Here is a 23677-nt window from a genome sequence, read left to right as displayed (position 1 = left end):
TATACTGCCTTCTGGCACAGCACCTTTCAAAGCGGTTTATAAAACATAATAACATACATTCAAATCATAAATACAATTTAACATAAGATAATCATCACATATCTTAAAATAGTATCTGTTTTAGCTGCCATTTATCTATACAACCTACAGTTCTTTCTAAGCAGATACATTAATTCCTGGAAACAGCCACATTTTCAAATCTTTTCTAAATCGTATATAGTCACCCTCAGGATGAATAAATGATGGCAAACTATTCCACAATTGGGTGCTACCACTGAAATTGCCCTCCGTCTCAACCTTTTTAACTGTAGGGACCACCAGGTAAGCCCCATCCCTCGATCTTAACATCCTTCCACGGTTGTACCACCTTATCTTGTCTTTTCTTATTTTACCTACTTAAAATCATGGCTATACTGCCTTCTGGCACAGCACCTTCCTGAAACTGTTTTCATGCAAAAAGGGTTTTTCCATATATTCCCTGTAATAATCACAGAAACTACCTTCCCTTACAAACTAGAGTCTTTCCAATATTCCTTCCAGCTGTTTGCTGTGATTCTAGATGGCCTCCTGATATTCCTTCCAGTCCCCCCTTCCTGTGGTTCTAGATGGCCGCCTGATATTCTTTCCAGACCCCCCCTTCCTGTGGTTCTAGATGGCTGCCTGATATTCCTTCCAGTCCCCCCTTCCTGCAGTTCTAGATGGTCTCCTGATATTCTTTCCAGACCCCCCTTCCTGTGGTTCTAGATGGCCTCCTGATATTCCTTCCTTACCTCCCTTCCTGTGGTTCTAGATGGCCACTTGATATTTCTTCCAGACCCCCCTTCCTGTGTTCTAGAAGGCCACCCAATATTCCTTTCAGTCCTTTTTACGATACTGTTTTATGAATGTTAAATTGCTGCACGATTTTCACCACCACTGAATGACAATCCTATTTGCAGTGAGACTTGCATATCATTCCTAGTGTTCAATGTTCTTGCTGAATAATTTTTATTGTACTTGACTGGATGGGAAAAACAAAGCAGCAGGCATTTTATGGGAGCTCAAGAAAAGAAATATTAGAGCAACACTCCCAAAAAACTGAGAGCTAATGATAGTCCTAGCTTTTCTATCTCCCAATTCAATGCATTCTGGGAGACGTCTTTTGTAATAAGACTGCTAGTCCAGACTGCTTTGTTAGCTGAAAAGACTCCAGATCTCTTTGCTGTATCAGCAGTCTTACTCCTTTACAGGGTAATTTGCAAAAACCCTGTACCTGGCTAAGAGGGCTGTCTGAAATCGCCCAGCCTGTGTGCATGTGAAAGTCTTGCCTGCCTTTACCAACAGGAAAAGTAGGCCGGATCAGTGGTCAGGGGAGGAGATACCACATGTAGTTCTGCATTTTCAAAGCTCTGCACAATGGGGGGTTTTTTTTCAGAGAAAAAATATGCTGAAAAAACAGGTGCAAGTCTCTGCAGGCACAAGCTTTCCTTGGGGCAAGTACACGTCTCTCACTTTGAGAGCTGGTGTAGAGTGTATGGGGACTTGGCAATAGTTCTCAGAGTTTTGAAATTCGCCCCTGAAAGTCTTTGAGTGATGGCGTGTGGCTCTCTTACGCCACCTTTCACTCTTTGTGCTTGGAGTGCTGCAGGTAAATCCAGCTGTGTGCTGGGGTGAGAGATGAAGGCAGTCTTGTGTTTCTTATGAATTTCCCCTCTGTGTTGTGAGCTGTTCTCTTGTTGCACTTCTAGTGAGCACTTACATCAGTCTGACTGGCTGTCCTGAACCTTTCGTATAACTGACGCTGTTGTGTTGTTTTCCAGGATGGTGAAGAAGGATTGTTTGAGAAGTGGAGGGTTGAAAATTCCTGGGGCGATGATCGTGGAAATAAAGGTATCAGACTAATAACAGTTGTTAATATTAGCTGTGTTCTTAGTCCAATGGGGGAGATGTGGGAGGAGTTGTTGTTATTCAGTCAAGCTTAAGTGATGGTTTACAGCCGCCACTGTGATGGCTGCTGTTAGGCCCTGATCCCATCTAGCGTCCTTTTGCAGAGCAGTCGGTGCATTTACAGCTTTTGAGGTTACAAGTGGGGAGGCAGAGAGTGCAGTTCTCCAGTGTCTGCACAAGAACACATGCTCCGTTTACACCTCTTCCCGACAAGCATTTGAAAGTGATCACCGATGGCCAATAAGGGTGAAAGGGATCCTGTCTGTAAGTTACCCTTGACTGGCAGCGCTATCTGCCCGATTCCTCCAAAGAGCCCAGACTCTATTCCTGGCCCCAGCTGGCTTGAGATGCTGCATGTCAGAATGTCGCCTTGAATCTGGATGTGCATTGCTGGGCAGAGAATGAGCAATGAGTTTAGAGTAAGCAAGAGAGAGAACTTGCACTTGTTTTCCATCTTCATGTGGCACTGACTGACGACTCAGCCTGTGCGCTCTGTGACCCCAGAATCAAAAGATGAAGGTCTAGTAAGAGAATCTCGCTAAAAGGGACACTATCGGGCTCTAGAAAAGAATCCAGTTCCCTGTACGTACCCGGATCAGTCCAGACACCTGGGTTTCGCCTCCGCACCAGCAGATGGAGACAGAGCAAAACTCCGAGTGGCTCTGTCATATACCAGGGTGCCACCCACAGCCTCTCAGTCTTACTCTGTCTCCAGCAGATGGCAGGTGCAAAACCCACAGTCTCTGGAGATTCCTGTCTAGCTTAGTTTAGTTTAGTCAGGATTGATTTCTTTTTTTCTTTATGCGGGTTTAAAAAAAAAAAAGAGAAGAGGATAGAGAAGACTTCAGGTCCTTGTAGCTGAAAGCCTCCTAGGGGGTTAGAAGGTTCTGAGGGGACCATCTCCCCTGGTTGAGGCCGCTGCTCAGGGTCGAGGACCCAGTCCCTTAAGGGTAGCAGCGTCTGGGGTGATACCGGGGAGCCCGGCTCACTCATCCCTCACTGGAGCAGGAGGTCCAGCACCAAGGACAACGATCGGCAAGTGCTACGCTGTAAAAAAAATAAAAATAAAAAAAAAATAAAAAAAAAGTTATTTCCTGCTTTGCACGCCGGCTCTCCGCTTTTGTCACTGCTGTTCTGTCTTTTTTGTTTACAGTTTTGTCGCAGTTTCAGATAGCGGGGGGGGGGGGGGGACAGACAGATGCCGCGGGGGTCATCGTGCTGCGCATGCGTCTCTCGCGCGACAGCCTGTGTTCGGGGTGCGTGCAAGGAGACGAGGGCTCTTCCGATTTAGGTCGGGGGGGTTGGATGCGAGCGCCGCGGTCGCCAGGGAGCGCAGGACCGGCTGAGGCAGGGCTGATTGATCCATTCCCGCTGAGCGCGGGAACAGCAGCCATTTTGAACTCACTCCAGGATGCCACGCGGTCAGCGTTGGGGGAGGGATCGCTGCCTCCCGCACTTTCTCCTCAGCAGCTCCCATCGGGGGGGGGCATGCTCCAGCGGGGGAGGTCTCTCCCATACGGGAAGAAAGCTCGGGGGCAGGCTCCTCCTCTGAATCCTTCTTTTCATCAGAATTTGTGCTGCAGCCCCAGCTTCCTGGGAAGCTGGGGCTGCAGCCGAACTCCCAGGAGAAACGTAAAAGGCACAAGTCCCGAGGGGATCCGGACCCGCTGAAAGGAAAAAGACCATTGAGGTCCGTGCCGCCTGGGACGGACACGGATTCCACATCTCAAGACGAATCGGACCCTCTGGTAGGGCCCCTGGGGGGGCCAGATGAGGCAGATCCGGAGGTACCGGCGCAACCCGGTACTAACAAGGGAGCGCCAGCCATGGATGGGGACGACCCACGGGTGGTAAGTCTCTTTAAAAAAGATGAGCTGGCACCTCTGATTCCAGCCATTCTGCAGGAGCTCGGCATAGACGCTCCGCCTGCGGAATCCTGTCTGGGAGCTATGGACCTCAGGGGACCCGCAGTGGCCTTTCCTTTTCATTTCTCGGCAACAGACCTTCTCTTCCGGGAATGGGACACTCCGGATTTGGGTCTGAAAGTAAGCAAGGCTATGGACAAGCTGTATCCTCTCCCTGAAGATGCTTTGGAGATCCTGCGTCTTCCTCGTGTGGACACGGCGGTATCAGCCGTGACGAAGAGGTCCACGATTCCAGTGACGGGGACTACGGCTCTCAAAGATGTGCAGGACAGGAAGCTGGAGCTCCAGCTCAAGAAGGTCTTCGAGGTGTCTGCGCTGGGGGTTCGTGCAGCGATATGTAGTAACTTTGCACGTCGGGCGGGCTTTCGCTGGGCTCAGCAACTCCAGGCCAATGCCAATCTCTCGGAAGGAGAAGCCACACAGGCGGGTCGTCTGGAGGCAGTAATCGCTTACAGCGCAGATGCGTTGTATGATCTCCTGCGCACGTCTGCCAGATACATGGTCTCCGCAGTTTTTGCACGCCGTCTCCTTTGGCTCCGGAATTGGGCTGCGGATGGTTCTTCCAAGGCCCATCTGGGGTCCCTGCCCTTCAAAGGGAAGTTGTTGTTTGGCAAGGAACTGGATGATATGATGCAGTCACTGGGAGAAAACAAGGCCTATAAACTTACAGAGGACAGGTATCGATCTCGGGGATCGTTTTCTGCTAGGTCTCGGTTCCGGGGAAATAGAAGGTCCCGTCCAGCGAGATCGTCTGGGTCGTCCTACCGAGCGGGTTCTTCTAGGCAGCCATCATGGTCTCAGTCCTTTCGCGGCAGACGATTCGGAAAGCAAAGTAACACTCAGTCGGGGGCAGGTTCTAAGACCTCACAATGAGATACGGCCAGTCCATTCCTCTCCTCAGGTTCCTCATCCAGTACCACACGTGGGGGGGGCCAGACTGTCGCTGTTCTTCGAGGAATGGACCAAAATTACGTCGGACCAGTGGGTCCTCTCCGTGATAAGTCAAGGCTATGCCTTAGATTTTGTACAGACTCCTGCAGACAAGTTCCTCGTCTCTCCCTTCAAGTTCCAGGAAAAGAGAGAAGTGGTGCAGGGAACTCTGCAGCGCCTACAGGACTTGGGGGCCATAGTGCCGGTGCCGGCCGAGCAGCAGCGCAGGGGTCGCTACTCCATTTACTTCATTGTCCCCAAAAAGGAGGGGGACATTCAGACCGATATTAGACTTAAAAAGTGTCAACAGGTGTCTCCGGATACCGCGGTTCAAAATGGAGACTATTTGCTTGGTTATCGCGTCGGTTCGTCCGGGCGAGTTTCTGGCCTCGTTGGACCTCATGGAAGCATATCTCCATATCGGCATACAACCATTTTACCAGAGGTTCCTCCGGTTCTGCATTCTGGGCAGGCATTACCAGTTCCGAGCCCTCCCTTTCGGGCTCACCACCGCTCCCCGCACGTTCACCAAGGTGATGGTGGTGGTGGCAGCTCAGCTTCGGAAGGAAGGTTTGCTGGTGCATCCCTATTTGGACGATTGGCTGATCCGAGCGAAGTCCGAGCCTCTGTGTCAGATAGCGATCCAGCGGGTCCTTCAGCTGTTGCGCTCTCTTGGATGGGTGGTCAACCTTACCAAAAGTCGTCTGACCCCGACACAGTCCCTGGAAATCCTGGGCGCTCTTTTCGACACGAGGCAGGGCAAGGTATTTCTCACAGCCGAACGAGTGGTCAAGTTACAGGGTCAAGTGCGGAACCTGTTGGCTCTACAGATCCCACTAGTGAGAGATTATTTCAAAGTTTTGGGCTCCATGGCGTCCACTTTAGCTTTGGTTCCATGGACATTTGCGCATCTGCGTCCTTTACAGTCCGCTTTGCTGTCCCGCTGGAATCCGGTGTCGGGAACAGTTTCATCTACCGCTTCCACTTATGGACCAGGCGAGAGCCAGTCTCGAATGGTGGCTTGTCCCGAATCATCTGACGTGTGGAGTTCCCCTGGTAATGACCGACTGGACAGTTGTCACCACGGATGCCAGTCTCTACGGATGGGGAGCAGTGTGCCTGGGATGATCGGTGCAGGGACAGTGGTCCAGAGCTCAATCACGGTGGCCCATCAACCACTTGGAGACCAGGGCGGTATCTCTAGCCCTGCATGCATTTCTCCCGATGCTTTGGGGGAAATCAGTCAGAGTTCTGTCAGACAACGCGACCACGGTGGCGTACATCAATCGCCAAGGCGGAACCAGGAGTCATTTAGTTGCGTAGGAGGCGCAACAGTTGATGTGCTGGGCGGAGCAACATCTCAGCAATATTGCGGCATCCCACATTGCCGGGGTGGACAACATTCAGGCAGACTTTCTCAGTCTGCACCATCTAGATCCCGGAGAGTGGGAGCTGGCCGACGAGGTGTTTCGTATAATCTGCGAGAGATGGGGCACGCCCCACATGGATCTGATGGCCACTTTCCAGAATGCAAAGGCCCCATGGTTCTACAGTCAGCGCAGGGAAAGGGGGGCAGAGGGAGTCGATGCTCTGGTCCTTCCCTGGCCGACAAACTTGTTACTGTACGTGTTTCCTCCCTGGCCCCTGATAGGCAAGGTGCTTCGGTGTATAGAGCTTCACCCATCGGAGGTAATCCTGGTAGCGCCGGAGTGGCCCCGGCGTCCGTGGTTTGCAGATCTCCTCAACCTGGCGGTCGAGGCCCCTCTTCGGTTTCAGGGGTCCGCGGTTCTTCTTTGTCAAGGCCCCGTCTGTTTGGAGGAGGCGGATCACTTCTGTCTCGTGGCATGGCTTTTGAAAGGCAGCGCTTAAAGAATAAAGGATACTCTGATGCGGTGGTAGCTACCTTACTGAGGTCACGGAAACCGTCTACATCCTTAGCTTATGTTCGAGTGTGGACAGTTTTTGAAGATTGGTGTGCGGACCGTGTAGTGGACCCTATGCGGGCATCGGTTTCCAACATTCTGGGATTCCTTCAGGCAGGTCTTGCTAAAGGTCTGTCTTGTAGTTCTCTCCGGGTTCAGGTGACGGCTCTGGGTTGTCTTCGGGGTAAGGTCCAAGGAGTAGCCTTGGCCTTACACCCAGATGTGGCGCGTTTTCTTCGGGGGGGCTAAACACTTGCGCCCTCCGCTGCGTCATCCGTGCCCTTCCTGGAACCTCAATTGGGTGCTTTCGGCCCTATGTTCAGCTCCGTTTGAACCTATCAAGCGAGCGACCCTGAAGGACCTTACACTGAAAGTGGTATTTCTAATTGCGATCGCGTCAGCCAGAAGGATATCCGAGCTACAGGCGTTGTCGTGTAGGGAGACGTTTTTGCAAATCTCGGATTCAGGAGTGTCATTGAGGACTGTTCCCTCTTTCCTGCTGAAGGTGGTGTCCTCTTTCCATTTGAATCAGTCAGTGGAGCTCCTGTCGTTTCCCGAAGGGGAGCGGACTGATGCAATGGCACGGGACTTACGGAAACTGGATGTTCGCAGGGTGCTGTTGCGTTATCTCGAGGTAACGAATCCCTTCCGTGTGTCGGACCATCTTTTGGTTTTGTGGAGTGGTCCAAAGAGAGGAGGTGCAGCCTCGAAAACTATGATAGCGCGCTGGCTCAAGGAGGCTATTGGGTCGGCATATTTGCTACGTGGGAAGGCTGCACCCGTGGTCCTTTGGGCTCATTCTACGCGGTCTCATGTCGCTTCTTGGGCGGAATCTTTTCAGGTGTCGCCTCAGGAAATTTGTAGGGCAGCGACGTGGAAGTCGTTGCATACTTTTGCGAGGCATTACCGTTTGGATGTCTGAGCCTCGACTGAGGGTGGTTTCGGCGAGGGAGTTCTCCGAGCGGTACTCTTGGGGTCCCACCCTAGATAACTTGGCTCTGGTGCATCCCAGGTGTCTGGACTGATCCAGGTATGTACAGGGAAAGGAAAATTAGTTCTTACCTGATAATTTTCGTTCCTGTAGTACCACGGATCAGTCCAGGGACCTGCCCTTATCTGTATGTTTTGTACTGTTGCAGTGACGGAGAGTCCGCTCGTGTATTCTTACCGGGCTGTTTGTTATATTTTATCATTGTTTTCTCCTGTGGTTCTGGGAATTCTGTTCCAGTTAGGGGTTTTGCACCCGGTTGTTTCTCGGCGAGGTATGGTTAGCCAGATAGTTTGGTTATTAGTTCCATTCTGCTTTGACATTAAGTAAGACTGAGAGGCTGTGGGTGGCACCTTGGTATTTATGACAGAGCCACTCGGAGTTTTGCTCTGTCTCCATCTGCTGGTGCGGAGGCGAAACCCAGCAGTCTGGACTGATCCTTGGTACTACAGGAACGAAAATTATCAGGTAAGAACTAATTTTCCTTTATCCCTGTTTTTCTTAACTTTTTGGCTGCCTTGTATGCCACATCACAGTGGCCGATTGTTTGCAACCTTCTTCGATTTTGTGAATCTTTGCTGCTGTGACAGGTTTGAACATCCATCAGGAATTTTCAAATTCCTGTTCCCTGTACGTACCCGGATCAGTCCAGGACACCTGGGTTGTGACTCCGCACCAGTAGATGGAGACAGACTAAAACTTGTGGGCGGAGCATATATGCCCCTGTGCCAGTCACAGCCCCTCAGTCTTACTCTGTCTCCAGTAGGTGGTGCAGGTCTGGTCACAGCCCTGTCGGGCCTGATTCTGTGTGGTTAGTCAGGTTCGCTTTTGTGGTTGATTTTATTAGGCCTAACTTGGTTTTTTTCTTCAAATTGGGTTTTATTTAATCTTGTTTAATTCTAGTCCCAGTTGCCCTGCCTCCCTGGGGAGTTGAGAGGTCCTGAGGGGACTACCCTCCCCAGGTTGAGGCCGCTGCTAGGGTTGAGGACCCGGCTGGACTAGTAGCAGCGTCAGGGGTGACACCGGGGAGCCCGGTTCACTCACCCCTGCAGGACATAGGGCTTTTCAGCACCTGGGACGGCGTTTTTTTCTTATTTAAAAAAAAAAAAAAAAAAAAAAAAAGTGTTTTTACTTTTGTTTTCGCCGCGTTGAATTTCTGTGTTTATTCGGCGTCCCTCAGTGCTTTTCGGCGCGTCTTTGGTTTCCCGCGGTTTTTTGCAGGGCCGCGCGGCTCGCAGTGCAGGGCCTGCGACTCGGCGCGCGCGCGTCTCTCCCGGGACGGGCTTTGCTCGGCCTGCGTCCCGGGAGACGAGGGATCGTCGGCGGCTCCTCGGGGGGCCCGTTCCCGGGTCGCGCGATCGCCGTCGCAAGGGGGGGGTCCCCCTGATAGGCCTCCTGACCCGTTCCTGGTCAGCGCGGGAATGGCGGCCATTTTGTCTACCGGCCGGGTAGCTTCGCGGGAAACGGTGGGGGCCTCGGTTTTACCTCCTACGCTTTCCCCGCAGCGGGGTGCAGCGGTGGAGGTCCCTTCAGAGGGGCCCCAGTCCCGGGGGCATTCGGAAAGCGACGCAACGGATTCGGGCAAGTTTTCTGAAGATTTGGCGCTTTTGCTGCGCCGTTATAAGCGCAGCAAGCGCAGACGGGGGGACGCCTCGCGTTCAAGGGTCCACCGGTCCCCGCCGCAGAAGAAGATGGCAAGGAGGGTGGCGAAGACCACCCAGAGAGCGGCCTGGGGCAAACGGCTTCCCCGAGGGGTGCCGCAGAACTCGGATTCCGAAGATACCTCCGGGGCGGACACAGAGGCCTCCGAGGAGCCCCTGCCTGGGGCCGGGACGGCAGCAGCAGATGGCTCGGCGCAGCCCAGTACAGGTAAAGGAGCGCAGGCCGTCGACGGGGATGACCCCAAGGTGGTGCGTCTGTTCCGCAGAGAGGAACTGTCGCCACTCATTCCGGCCATTCTCCAGGAGCTGGGGATTGAGGCTCCTCCGGTGGTGGTCCGCCAGGAGGCAAATATGGATCCTGTTCTGATTGGGTTCACAGGGCCGGCGGTCGTTTTTCATTTTTTCGTCCACGGATATCCTCTTCAAGGAATGGGATACTCCGGAGTTAGGTCTGAAGGTCAGCAAGGCCATGGACAAACTTTACCCTTTGCCGGAGGACGCGCTAGAGCTCCTCCGACTCCCAAAGGTGGATTCGGCAGTGTCAGCTGTCACGAAGAGGTCTACCATCCCGGTCACGGGAGCGACAGCCCTCCGGGATATTCAAGACCGTACGTTGGAGGTTCAACTCAAAATATTTTTGAGGTTTCTGCCCTAGGGGTGCGTGCCGCCAGTTGCACAAATTTTGCTATGCGTGCTAGTCTGCGCTGGACTCAAGTCCTGCAGGCGAATGCGGGTCTCTCTTCAGAGGAGGCTTCCCAAGCTGACAGATTGGAGGCGGCCATTGCCTATGGCGCGGATGCATTCCATGATCTTTTGCGCACCTCAGCTAGGTCCATGGTGGCAGCGGTGTCGGCACGTCGTCTCCTTTGGCTGCGCAATTGGGCAGCGGATGGCTCTTCCAAGGCTCACCTCGGGGCTTTTGCCTTTTAAGGGGACATTGCTGTTCGGCAAGGAGTTGGACGATTTGATGGTTTACCTGGGGGAGAACCGAGCGTTTAAGCTGCCGGAGGATAGGACCCGGTCGAGATTTTCCTTTTCAGGCAGAGCCCGGTTCAGGGGGCCCAGGAAGTCTAGGCCACAAAGATCCTCTGGACCCTAGGCCGTCTTCCTCTCGGTACACCCGGTGGCAGCAGTCCTTTCGGGGCAAACGTTTTGGCCGGCAAGGAGGGGCCCCGTCGGGTGCGGGGTCCAAGCCTTCGCAATGAAGTTCGGCCGGCCCATCCCTCGTCGCGTCCTCGGCACGCTGTTCCAAACGTGGGGACGCGTCTATCCTTATTCCTCGAGGAATGGGCCAGCGTGACATCGGATCAATGGGTCCTCGACGTGATAAAACATGGCTACGAGTTAGATTTGGCTCGCATCCCAACGGACAAATTCCTGGTCTCACCCTGCAAGGATCCCAAGAAGAAGGCGGCGGTGCTAGATACCATCCAAAGACTAGAAAGACTGGGAGCCATCTCGCCGGTTCCGGCCGCTCAGTACGGCAAGGGCCGGTACTCCATTTACTTCTTAGTCCCCAAGAGAGACGGCACTTTCCGCCCAATTCTGGATCTGAAAGGAGTCAACAGATGCCTTCGCGTCCCTCACTTCAAAATGGAGACCCTTCGGTCAGTGATCGCGTCAGTGCGTCCCGGCGAATTCCTGGCGTCCCTAGATCTCACAGAAGCATACCTTCATGTGGAAATTCAACCAGCGTTTCAGCGGTTTCTGAGGTTTGGCATTCTGGGCAGGCACTTCCAGTTCCGGGCGCTTCCGTTCGGCCTGGCGACAGCGCCTCGGACATTCACGAAAGTGATGGTGGTCGTGGCGGCGCAGTTGCGGCGGGAAGGCCTGCTGGTTCACCCTTACCTCGACGATTGGCTGAGCCGGGCGAAGTCTCAGAGTCTGTGTCGGCAGGCGGTGGCCAGGGTGTTACAGCTCTTGCAGTCCCTGGGCTGGGTGGTCAACTTCAACAAGAGTTATCTCGAACCCTCTCAGTCCTTGGAATATCTTGGAGCCCTGTTCGACACGTAGCGAGGCAGTGTGATTCTCTCGCAGGACCGGATATGCAAACTGCAGTCTCAGGTGCTACGTTTTTTGTCGCTACACCGGCCACGAGTCTGCGATTACCTGACGGTTCTGGGGTCTATGGCATCCAAGCTGGCGTTAGTCCCTTGGGCGTTCGCTCATCTATGGCCGCTGCAGTCCTCATTGCTTTCCCGCTGGAAACCGGTTTCCGAGGATTTCTATCTACCTCTACCTCTCGAGGGGCAGGCGTGATCCAGCCTGAGCTGGAAGTCGGTTCAGGGTCTGTGGTCAGAGTCGCAGACCCGGTGGTCTATCAACCGGCTGGAGACCAGAGCGGTCCGTCTGGCGCTGCAAGCTTTTCTACCCCTCGTGCGCGGACAGGCGGTCCGGGTATGGTCGGACAACGCTACCACCGTGGCTTACATCAATCGCCAGGGAGGGACAAGAAGTCCTCTAGTGGCGGAGGAGGCGCGGCTCTTGATACTCTGGGCAGAACGGCATCTCAGCCATCTCGTGGCTTCCCACGTAGTGGGAATCGACAACGTCCAGGCGGATTTTCTCAGTCGTCACCGCTTGGATCCCGGAGAGTGGGAGTTGGCGGACGAGGCGTTTCTCTTCATTCGCCGGACTTGGGGAATGCCCCACATGGATCTGATGGCCACCTGGCACGACGCGAAGGCTCCGCGATTTTACAGTCGACGTCGCGAAAGGGGAGCAGAAGGAGTCGACGCGTTGGTGCTTCCCTGGCCGGTGGATGTGCTTCTCTATGTGTTCCCACCGTGGCCCATGATCGGAAAGATCCTACGGCGCATAGAATTGCATCCATCCAATGTGATCATGGTGGCGCCGGAGTGGCCACGCCGTCCGTGGTTTGCGGACCTGGTCCAGCTGTCAGTGGCCGCACCCCTTCGTCTACAGGGATTCCCGGGGTTCCTTCGTCAAGGCCCCGTCTGTTTGGAGGATGTGGCTCACTTTTGTCTCGCAGCATGGTTTTTGAGAGGTATCGGTTGAAGAGAAAAGGCTATTCGGATGCGGTCGTTGCTACGTTGCTGAGATCCAGAAAACAGTCTACGTCCCTAGCTTATGTTCGGGTCTGGGTAGTTTTTGAGGAATGGTGCATGGAGTGGGGCCTAGACCCCACTTCCGCTTCTATTCCCGATATTCTGGCTTTTTTTTCCAGGCGGGGCTCGCCGAAGGTTTAGCGTGTAATTCCCTTCGGGTTCAAGTGGCGGCGCTTGGCTGTTTGCGTGGTAAGGTCCGGGGGATCTCTCTGGCTCTCCACCCGGATATCTCCCACTTGCTTAGGGGGGCTAAGCACCTCCGTCCTCCGTTGCGGCCCCCTTGCCCGTCTTGGAACCTCAACTGGGTACTCTCAGCCTTATGCTCAGTGCCGTTTTGAGCCCCTGAAACGTTCTACGCTCAAGGATTTCACCTTGAAGACCGTATTCCTAGTGGCGATTGCATCGGCCCGTCGTGTTTTCAGAATTACAGGCGTTGTCCTGTAGGGAGACCTTCTTGCGCATCTCCGATTCGGTGGTCTCCTTGCGGACGGTTACCTCCTTCCTTCCTAAGGTCGTGTCGTCGTTCCATTTGAATCAGTCAATTGAACTTCCCGCTTTCTCGGTTGCGGAGTCTTCGGACCCGAAAACAAAAGACTTGAGAAAACTAGATGTGCGGAGGTCCCGGCTTCGCTATCTGGAGGTTACTAATCCGTTTCGGGTGACGGATCATCTGTTTGTGTTAACTTCGGGTCCAAAGAAAGGTGCTGCGGCGTCCCGCACGACAATTGCCCGTTGGCTCAAGGAAGCCATTGGTTCTGCGTACATTCTGTGCGGAAAATCGCCGCCGGTGGGTCTTCGGGCTCATTCGACACGCTTTGCAGGGCGGATACCTGGAAGTCGTTGCATACCTTCATTAAACATTGCCGGTTGGATGTTCAGGCTACTGAAGCTGGGGGTTTTGGAGAGAGGGTACTCCGAGCGGGACTCTCTGCTTCCCACCCTCGGTAAGTTAGCTCTGGTACATCCCAGGTGTCCTGGACTGATCCGGGTACGTACAGGGAAAGGAAAATTAGTTTCTTACCTGATAATTTTCGTTCCTGTAGTACCAAGGATCAGTCCAGGATCCCGCCCGCAGTGTTGCGTTATAGTAACGGAGAGTCCGCTCATTATTGTGTTTTTCAGTACGCTGATCCATTCGCTCTCCCGGTTGGGGAGTCTGGTTCCTGTAGGGGTGTTGGTTTTCTTTTCCCTACCAAGTTGTATGGTTAGCTATGGTTGCCTTTTGGCTTTTGTCTACTTTGACATTACGTATGACTGAGGGGCTGTGACTGGCACAGGGGCATATATGCTCCGCCCACAAGTTTTAGTCTGTCTCCATCTACTGGTGCGGAGTCACAACCCAGGTGTCCTGGACTGATCCTTGGTACTACAGGAACGAAAATTATCAGGTAAGAAACTAATTTTCCTTTTTGCCAATTCTGCCTTTGCTAATTAAGACATCGTCCTCCCTCGTATCGGTGCCGCCTAAAAATCAGGCATTCAGGTTTTACAAAGTTCACAGTGGAGAACAAACAAAAACTGTCAAGTTTTTTTTGTTTTCTGTTTGAAGTGACTGGACTTTGCTGTGTCTACCAAGCTGGTCTCATCCGGAAAAGGGCGAGTTCTAGGGCTGAAACACAGCTTTTCTTGGGTCTCATCCTGTTATCTCCAGCAACATGATGTCCTGACCCCTCAAAGTGTAATGAAGGGATGCTGGCAATGTAGTCCCAGCCCACTGACCTAATTTTAACCTTGGATGCCTTAAGCTCCGCGGTAGAAAACCAGGGCTGTGTTCCCTGCAGGGAGCGTTTTAGTTGTGGTTGGATTGTGAAATTCTTTGCTGGAACGTGGTGCATTAAAGTCGCCTGCACAGTTTAAAAAAAAAAAAAAAAAAAGTGCAATTTCTTTTCTTTGTTTTGGGACAGGGTGAGGGGACGTTCCTTCTTCCTCCCCTCTAATGTTATCACTGGCTTCCTGCTGTTACCCTTCTGATTCACTGTAGTATTCCTGCCAGCCTGAGGGCTAAATGCTTGGAGAGGTCAAGACCTGAGAGGAAGCATGCAGAACTGGGAGGCAGAAAGCAGTTTCTGGGGTGCAAAGGGTCATGAGCAAGCGTCACAAGCTATGGATTGCGAGTGGAGTCAGAAACGTGTCAGAAAATGAATAAACTGTGTGAGACTAAAGCATCTGCATGTAGGTGCCGAGTTGTCTGAGCAGGAATTGTACTTCCTTTCTGGCAAATCAAATTTGGCAAGCATGAGAATTTTTTTTTTTGTCACCCTTCATGGGCCAGGCCAGTAGAACCCCTGGTCCTGTACATAGTGCTGCGACCGTGTGCTGGCTGGGATCCAAAGCTAGGAGGAGGGCTGGTGAACAGGACTGGCACTAGTGTCCAGCTTGCTCCCTTCTCTCGCCCCCAGTAGCCGCCCTTAGATGCCCGAGATCCCTTGCTGATTTGGGGAGCACCTCGCCATCGCCCCGAAGCATGAATTCCTCCCTGTCATTCATCTGCCAGGTGGCATCGTATTTTCTTTTCTGTAATTGTTTTGATATTTAAAGAACAGTTTAAATTGGTCTAGTTTTTCTGATTTATTTTTTATTTTACATTTTTTTTTCTTCTCTCCATAAATCTACACCCCACAAGGTCCATATTCGGTCACTGCCCGGATAGCAAAGTTAGCCAGATAAAGGGATATTCAGTAGTGCAGGCACACTATTGAATTTAGTCGGCTAACTTTGTCCAGTTCTTTGGCCCGACCAGAATTAGCCGGGCACATTATTTAGCTATCAAACAACGCCCCCGGAAAGCACCTAAGTTATAGAGCTAAATTTTATCTGGATGATAAGAGAGCCTGCCAGCATCTAGCCAGCTAAGTGCCCTAATGCTGTGCTGAGTTATGCGTCTGAATATGGACCTCCCCACTGGCAGTGGCATGGAAGATTTCTTGCAGACCTGCAAGGGCCACCTCCGCAGCTCATGGTTGACTTTGCTCCCTACCCAGTGTTTTAGCTCAAGGCAAGTTACATTCAGGCGCTACAGGAATTCTCTTGTCCTCAGGGGGTTCACGTGTGGGGCTGATTTAAGAAAAGCTTTCTCCTATTTTATCTCTATGGGAGAAAATCCTTAGTAAATAGGGCCCTAAGTTTGTACTTAAATTATCAGTTACAAGGGTTTGTACCCTGGAATGCTCAAAGGAAAAATAGTTTAACAGTCAAAATCTAGATCTGCTTTTGGTGTAAACAGTATAAGTAAGGTGGTGGTGAATCTGAAAAGTCACATTTCCTGGTTTCTACCACCCTATATAGAGAACTTCCCTCTCAGCAACTCTGCCACTGCACCTCAGTCCTGCCCTGCAGCACTCCCTACTATTCCAATCCTGAGACTCCCCCCTCCCACACACACACCCATAGCTCTGCCACTGCACCTCAGTCCTGCCCTGCAGCACTCCCTACTATTCCAATCCTGAGACACCCCCCCCACACACACACCCATAGCTCTGCCAGTGCACCTCAGTCCTGCCCTGTAGCACCCCCTGCTATTTCAATCCTGAGACCCCACACACACACCCATAGCTCTGCCAGTGCACCTCAGTCCTGCCCTGTAGCACCCCCTGCTATTTCAATCCTGAGACCCCACACACACACCCATAGCTCTGCCAGTGCACCTCAGTCCTGCCCTGCAGCACTCCCTACTATTCCAGTCCTAAGATCCCACACACACACCCATAGCTCTGCCAGTGCACCTCAGTCCTGCCCTGCAGCACTCCCTACTATTCCATTCCTGAGACCCCACACACACACCCATAGCTCTGCCAGTGCACCTCAGTCCTGCCCTGTAGCACCCCCTGCTATTTCAATCCTGAGACCCCACACACACACCCATAGCTCTGCCAGTGCACCTCAGTCCTGCCCTGCAGCACTCCCTACTATTCCAGTCCTAAGATCCCACACACACACCCATAGCTCTGCCAGTGCACCTCAGTCCTGCCCTGCAGCACTCCCTACTATTCCAGTCCTGAGACTCCACACACACACCCATAGCTCTGCCAGTGCACCTCAGTCCTGCCCTGCAGCACTCCCTACTATTCCAGTCCTGAGACCCCACACACACACCCATAGCTCTGCCAGTGCACCTCAGTCCTGCCCTGCAGCACTCCCTACTATTCCAGTCCTAAGATCCCACACACACACCCATAGCTCTGCCAGTGCACCTCAGTCCTGCCCTGCAGCACTCCCTACTATTCCATTCCTGAGACCCCACACACACACCCATAGCTCTGCCAGTGCACCTCAGTCCTGCCCTGCAGCACTCCCTACTATTCCAGTCCTGAGACCCCACACACACACCCATAGCTCTGCCAGTGCACCTCAGTCCTGCCCTGTAGCACCCCCTGCTATTTCAATCCTGAGACCCCACACACACACCCATAGCTCTGCCAGTGCACCTCAGTCCTGCCCTGCAGCACCCCCTGCTATTTCAGTAGTGAGATCCTCCCCCTCAGCTCTGCCAGTGCACCTCACTCCTGCTCTCAGCATGCCAAGAAGGTTTTCTGAGAGGTTTCTCCCACTCTGCTGTTAATAACTGCAGGAAGCACTGTTTCCTGGAACGCTAGCAGATCTGGGACTATGAAAAGCCAAGCTGACCTTCATCAGGAAGCCATGGCAGTGGCCTTGGTTGTGTTACTCTTCTAAGCTTTTAATCTTCTTTTCTTTGTTGAATGAGGGCAAGCCATGGAATGACAAACTTCCTCAGTTCGTGGAAGCCGGGGAGGGGGAAATACCAAAATGTCTTATCTAAGAAAATTGGAAGCCAGGGGGTAAGGGGTGGGGGAGGGGGGGATTAGGAATAATCTGGTAGGACTGAAAGGGTAGCAAAACACTCTGTCAGCCTTCTCCTCTATAAAGTCAGCTTCAGCTTAGCGATTGTTCTCCAACAAACTCTGATAACTTTTATCTTGAGTTTCATGATTTAGTTTTACAGTGGACAAGGCCACTGGTCTGTATCCTTCACCCCTGTGACCATTGGCTTTACTATTTAAGGCCCTGTTCTCCCTTTATTTATATATTAAAATGAACTTGTTACCCACAGGTTACAATAAAACAAAAACATGTTTGTAAGAAAAAAACAAAACAAACTACAGGAAACATCAAAAGGCAGACTAAGAACTGCAAGCTGCACAAGGGCGCAATCAGTCAAACTGGACAAAATCTACAACAAAAGAAACCTCCCTGGAGAAAAGTCATTGTAGCTGGGTCCTAAGAGTTACTAATTGCTGCCATCTTGAAGTGGCTTTTCAAAGCAAGTCCTTGGCATTGGGTATTAGTCTGATGGGTGGAGGAATCGAATTCGAAATAGTGGGACCCACAATTGAGAGAGTGCAATCTTGCGTAACTGCCAGTCTGGTGAGTCTAGGATGATGGGGTTTCAAGTGAGCATTGCCTTGATGACCTTAGGTTTGGGGAAGGGACATGGAAGTGCAAGGCCGAAAGCAACCAAGGACTGGTAAAATTGTGTATCAGATGATGTATGATGCATAGTATTATGCTATTGGGTAATCCTGCCCTTCCAGATGTGCCCACGTACATTTTCTCTCGGCAGTACCACTCTCCAAATCTCTGACACTGCCCGGAATCTTGGGGTCCTTTTCGTCCCTGGATTAGCCATGAAATCTCACATTTACAAACACCTTCTTACGAGCTGAGACTTCCTGGACACATCACACCACTCCTTGAACCATATCATTTCTGGACCGCTCTTCAAGCATTGGTGCTTAGCAGAATATTTACTGCAGTTCTTTATATGTAGGTCTCCCTTGGAGCACCACTAAATGGCTTCAGCTTATCCAAAATTCTGCAGCCCTGATTGCTCACGAATACAAAATCGCGAGACCGCATTACTTCAGGATTGTACTTGCTACACTGGCTGCCAGTCCAATGGGGTGTAACGTATAAAATCTCTGTCTCTGACAGATTTAAACAAAGCTTGTTATGAGATAATCATGCAGGAGATTGCCAGTTAGGTTTGACTGGGAAGAAAAACTGAATGTCGTTGGCGTAGCGGCGGTATGAAAGACCTAAAGTGGAAAGAAGGGAGCAAATAGGAGCAATGTATATGTTGGATGGGGCCGCAGAATGTGCTGAGCCTTGGGGAGCACCAGTATTGATAGGGAACCATGGGGAAGTGGCCGAATGGAGATGCGTGTGCTGAAATCGGTCGCGTAAGTAAGGTTAAACCAAGAATGTACTGTCCCAGCCAGGCCAGTATTGGCAAGATGTGAAATGAGTATGTCATGGTTGATAGTACCGAAGGTAGTGGTGAGCTCTAAGAAAATGAGGGTAAGGTTCCAGAACCAAATCCACGGTGGGACTAATCTGTACGAGATAAGAGAAATGTTTCTGTACTGTCGTGAGGGCTGACACCAAACTGACATTGGTCCAGTATTGAGTGATCATTGAGATATTGAGTTAACTGTTTAAGGGCCACTGACTAATTATTTTAGAGAGAAATGGAAGAGATGGTATTGGACAAAAATAATTGAAATCAGCACTGTCAGCAGATGTTTGTTTTTTTTAGTATTAGAAAAACTGAAGAAGTTTTGAGGGAGAATGGATGAGATGCAGAAGACAGAGGGGTTAACAACGAAAGTGATTGATTCGGCGACGCTATCCCTGATCAGTTTTAGTCAGACAGTAGAGCGGGGATTTAGACTTCGGAATCACTGAGTTGTGTTGACTGAAGCCTGGATGCAAAGGTAGAAGGAGCAGCAGCGTGGGCTCCAGAGGTGATCCAGAGGTTGATGCTCCTTGACCAGAATGCCGAGCAGTCTTTATCCTTGCAGTGGCTCTGGCATGCAGGTCCCTGTCCCTTTTGGTTAGTTTGCTTTACTGTGGGAAGGCAGGTGCAGTGGCTCTGGCATGCAGGTTGCCGTCCCTTTTGGTTAGTTTGCTTTACTGTGAGAAGGCAGGTGCAGTGGCTCTGGCATGCAGGTCCCCGTCCCTTTTGGTTAGTTTGCTTTACTGAGAGAAGGCAGGTGCAGTGGCTCTGGCATGCAGGTCCCCGTCCCTTTTGGTTAGTTTGCTTTACTTTGGGAAGGCAGGTGCAGTGGCTCTGGCATGCAGGTCCCCGTCCCTTTTGGTTAGTTTGCTTTACTTTGGGAAGGCAGTGGCTCTGGCATGCAGGACCCCGTCCCTTTTGGTTAGTTTGCTTTACTGTGAGAAGGCAGGTGCAGTGGCTCTGGCATGCAGGTCCCCGTCCCTTTTGGTTAGTTTGCTTTACTTTGGGAAGGCAGGTGCAGTGGCTCTGGCATGCAGGTCCCTGTCCCTTTGGTTAGTTTGCTTTACTGAGAGAAGGCAGGTGCAGTGGCTCTGGCATGCAGGTCCCCGTCCCTTTTGGTTAGTTTGCTTTACTTTGGGAAGGCAGGTGCAGTGGCTCTGGCATGCAGGTCCCTGTCCCTTTGGTTAGTTTGCTTTACTGAGAGAAGGCAGGTGCAGTGACTCTGGCATGCAGGTCCCCGTCCCTTTTGGTTAGTTTGCTTTACTGTGAGAAGGCAGGTGCAGTGGCTCTGGCATGCAGGACCCCGTCCCTTTTGGTTAGTTTGCTTTACTGAGAGAAGGCAGGTGCAGTGGCTCTGGCATGCAGGTCCCCGTCCCTTTTGGTTAGTTTGCTTTACTGTGAGAAGGCAGGTGCAGTGGCTCTGGCATGCAGGACCCCGTCCCTTTTGGTTAGTTTGCTTTACTGAGAGAAGGCAGGTGCAGTGGCTCTGGCATGCAGGTTGCCGTCCCTTTTGGTTAGTTTGCTTTACTGAGAGAAGGCAGGTGCAGTGGCTCTGGCATGCAGGTCCCCGTCCCTTTTGGTTAGTTTGCTTTACTGAGAGAAGGCAGGTGCAGTGGCTCTGGCATGCAGGACCCCGTCCCTTTTGGTTAGTTTGCTTTACTGAGAGAAGGCAGGTGCAGTGGCTCTGGCATGCAGGTCCCTGTCCCTTTTGGTTAGTTTGCTTTACTGAGAGAAGGCAGGTGCAGTGGCTCTGGCATGCAGGTCCCCGTCCCTTTTGGATAGTTTGTTTTACTGTGGGAAGGCAGGTGCAGTGGCTCTGGCATGCAGGTCCCTGTCCCTTTTGGATAGTTTGTTTTACTGTGGGAAGGCAGGTGCAGTGGCTCTGGCATGCAGGTCCCTGTCCCTTTTGGTTAGTTTGCTTTACTGAGAGAAGGCAGGTGCAGTGGCTCTGGCATGCAGGTCCCTGTCCCTTTTGGTTAGTTTGCTTTACTGAGAGAAGGCAGGTGCAGTGGCTCTGGCATGCAGGACCCCGTCCCTTTTGGTTAGTTTGCTTTACTGAGAGAAGGCAGGTGCAGTGGCTGCTAGATTTATTTTATTTTTTTTTTTAAAGGTTGTGGGATGGATTTCTGTTTGCAATTTCCTGCTTCCAGGCACTTTTCCTCACCACTGTGGATTAAATTAGAAGTGGACCATGCTGTATTTTTCTGATGTTATAAGGCCCTGATATTCCCTTGCAATAACCGAACAAACCACGGCACCTCCCCATCGCTGTCTTCCACATCTCTGGTGCTCTTGCAGAAGATGAATCCCGCGACCCCTAAATTCAGGCTTCAGCACATAGGCACTAGTCTCATTTTAGGGAGTTCGGTGGTCATTTGGCCACTAATAAGTTGGTGCATTGGGTTGCTGTTGGCTCGCAGCGGTGTGATACTGACCATATGTAGTCACATATTTAGATTTTATTGGGTTCTGGAGTGAGTCAAAAAATTTGAATGTCCCCTTGTCCTAAAAGGGGGGGGGTGCAGCCAGAAGTTTTGTTCTAACAGCCGGGGGAGGGAGGGGTGCAGTTTAAGATGCTAGAAGGATGGGTCCTCTGTAGTCACGTTGTTGGATGGTTTTTCTGGCATCTCAGATGACTGTAATTTTTCCTCATCTCCCAGACCACTGCTCTGCTGAGAGGTCACGCACCGCCTTAACGAAATCATTTTCACCGTGGGGGGGAGGCTATTATCACATCTGCACCAAAGAGCAGCACATCTGTTTTCAGGCTGGCTTATGTTGCATCCATGGCCAGCAGTCCCCCTATGCATTCTTCTGGGGTTTGTTTCTCTTGCTGTCTCCCTCCCGCTGTTGGCTAGCACAGTTTGTGTGTTGTGTCTCTCCAGCAGCCGCAGGAGGCAGACATTCACGTCATGCCGAGCCTCGTGGACCCTGCAGCATCTCTGAATGCCAGGAGCGTGTTGGGGGGGGGGGCGGCCAGAAGGCACAATTACTGGTGATTTTCATTCTCCTCCCATAACTGCTACCTCTTGGGTGATTTGCTTCTTTTAGTTCAACAGGAATTATTTTTTTTAGCCTGATGTTTCAGATCATTTGCTTTTACAAAATCAGACGGTGCTGTGCATGCCAGGTGCTGTCTTGGTTCCCTGCAGATTGTGATAACCTCGTACTGGACTCCATGAGAGCTTTCCACAGTGCACAGAAGGGGCTGCATCACCTCTAGAGAAGGCTTGAGCTATCCCAGCCTGCAAAAAGAAATGGAAATTCCCTTATTTTGCAGCCAGTGGGGGTCACCAGCAAAAACAGAATGGCGAAACTGGTTTAAGCAGTTTGGTGCTTGGAAAAGGGGGGCGAAGGCTGCTTACATGACTGCTCAGAGCTGCAGGGGTTTGTGGAGCCATCTGAAGTGTCTGAATGTCCTAAGTGTGCCCTCTGTAGGAGTTTTATTGGTTTTCATCTGACAGAGGGGCCTATCCAGTTCAAAAGCTCATGTTTTTCTCTCCTTTTATGTAGAGCCTCCCTCCCACTGCCACAGCTGGCATGGCTGGGTGGCACCAGGAACTCTTGGCAGCTTCAAGAACTGAAGGGACATCCTCTAAGATGATCTCTTTGCTCTGCTTGATAGCTGGCAGGGGCCACCATGGTATTGACAGTGGTTTTTCCTTCCTTCCCTGAGCTCGAGCTAGTCTCGTCCATGAGCTGCAGCATCTTTTGGTTATTTGTTGATCCAATAAAAAAAGTAATAATAATCCGAGCCCTCCTAAGACTGCAGAATGTGTCTGATTTTGCTTGCTGTCTCTGTGTGAGCGAGGCCTCCCAGTCAGCAGTCCTGCAGGTTAGGCCAGGCTGCCTCTCCTGCTCCTTGGCCCTGCATTAACAGGAGGCCTTTCTGTGCTTGCCCTCTTGCAGGATATCTGATCATGACCGATGCCTGGTTTTCGGAGTACGTGTACGAAGTGGTGGTGGATAAGAAGTATGTGCCGGCTGAGGTCCTAGCTGTGATGACGCAGGAACCTGTTGTTTTACCTGCCTGGGACCCCATGGGTGCTCTGGCCAAGTGCTGATGGAGTGACCCTGCTTCTTCTGGAACAGAGGTGGGCGCTAACGTCGAACCCATGGAAGTCGAGCAGTCGTGTAACGCACACCCACCCCCCCTCCACCCCCCACCTCTAAAGTGTGTAAAACCTGTCCTGGGTGTGGGGACCATCCCAGAGAGAACGCTGTAACGCTATTCTCAAGACCACCACAGCACCAGCTGGGTTCTGCCAAACATATCTGAAAGGAGGTTTATTATTCCAATCATTTTAGACTTTTTCTAAATGAAGCAGGGTTGGGGAGGGCTGCAGTTTTGGGGAAGACAACATGGGCGCGGTCTCCTGGATGCCGCTGGCCTCTCTGGTTTTTGTTCTGGATTAACGAGGCCCTTTCTTCCTTTCAGGATTTCACTGGGCTTTTAATCCTTAATTGTATCCCTTCCTGGCAATGTGCTGAGGGACAGTTTCCAGTTTTGCCTTTTTTGCTTTTTTGTAGCTCTGCAACGTGCTTGGTTGCTTTCTTTTCTTTTTCTGGCACAGGCCTTTCCGATTTGTTTGTTCCTTTGTCCCCTGATCCGGCGGTGCGGCCCACCCCGACAGATAGCATTGCTCTTGGGGGCGGGGGGGGGGGGGTTATGTCTCCATGGGAGCTGAGCCGGAGAACTGCACAGACACCCCCTCTGGGCCTTGCTCGGGGTTTACCTGAAGCTTTAAGTAAAACTGTTTCAAACACTGATTTGCAGAGTCTGCCTGAGATTATATCCAATGACTGGATGGTGCTATGAGACTTTTAATAAAATATTTCCTAAGAAAATAATGTGGGTTGGCTTTTTTTCTTTATTACTTGAAAACCTGCCTCCAGCCTTAGAATTGCTGGCCCGTGGAGATCACTAACACTACCATGTGCAGCCGATTCGGGCTGCGAGGACTGTGCCAGGTAAGTGGTTTTGGCAATGAATCATGTGAAAAA

The 23677-nt window shown here is 51.7% G+C and overlaps 1 protein-coding gene across 1 annotated transcript in view; it reads left to right on the top strand.

Moving 5' to 3' along the window:
* The window catches only part of BLMH (bleomycin hydrolase), a 77342-nt gene extending 54073 nt beyond the window's left edge, over positions 1-23269 (top strand). Inside the window, exons 11-12 of the mRNA XM_029612466.1 lie at positions 1800-1869; positions 22583-23269. Coding sequence (XP_029468326.1) covers positions 1800-1869; positions 22583-22737 — 225 coding nt within the window. The 3' untranslated portion in view covers positions 22738-23269. The remainder of the gene's footprint in view (positions 1-1799; positions 1870-22582) is intronic.
* Positions 23270-23677: the final 408 nt, after the last annotated feature.

This window comes from Rhinatrema bivittatum, chromosome 8 (genome assembly GCF_901001135.1).
Source record: "Rhinatrema bivittatum chromosome 8, aRhiBiv1.1, whole genome shotgun sequence".
In the NCBI taxonomy this organism is placed as follows: Eukaryota; Metazoa; Chordata; class Amphibia; order Gymnophiona; family Rhinatrematidae; genus Rhinatrema; species Rhinatrema bivittatum.
Note: the sequence above shows the minus strand (reverse complement) of the source record. Positions and strands in the feature narration are given on the sequence as shown.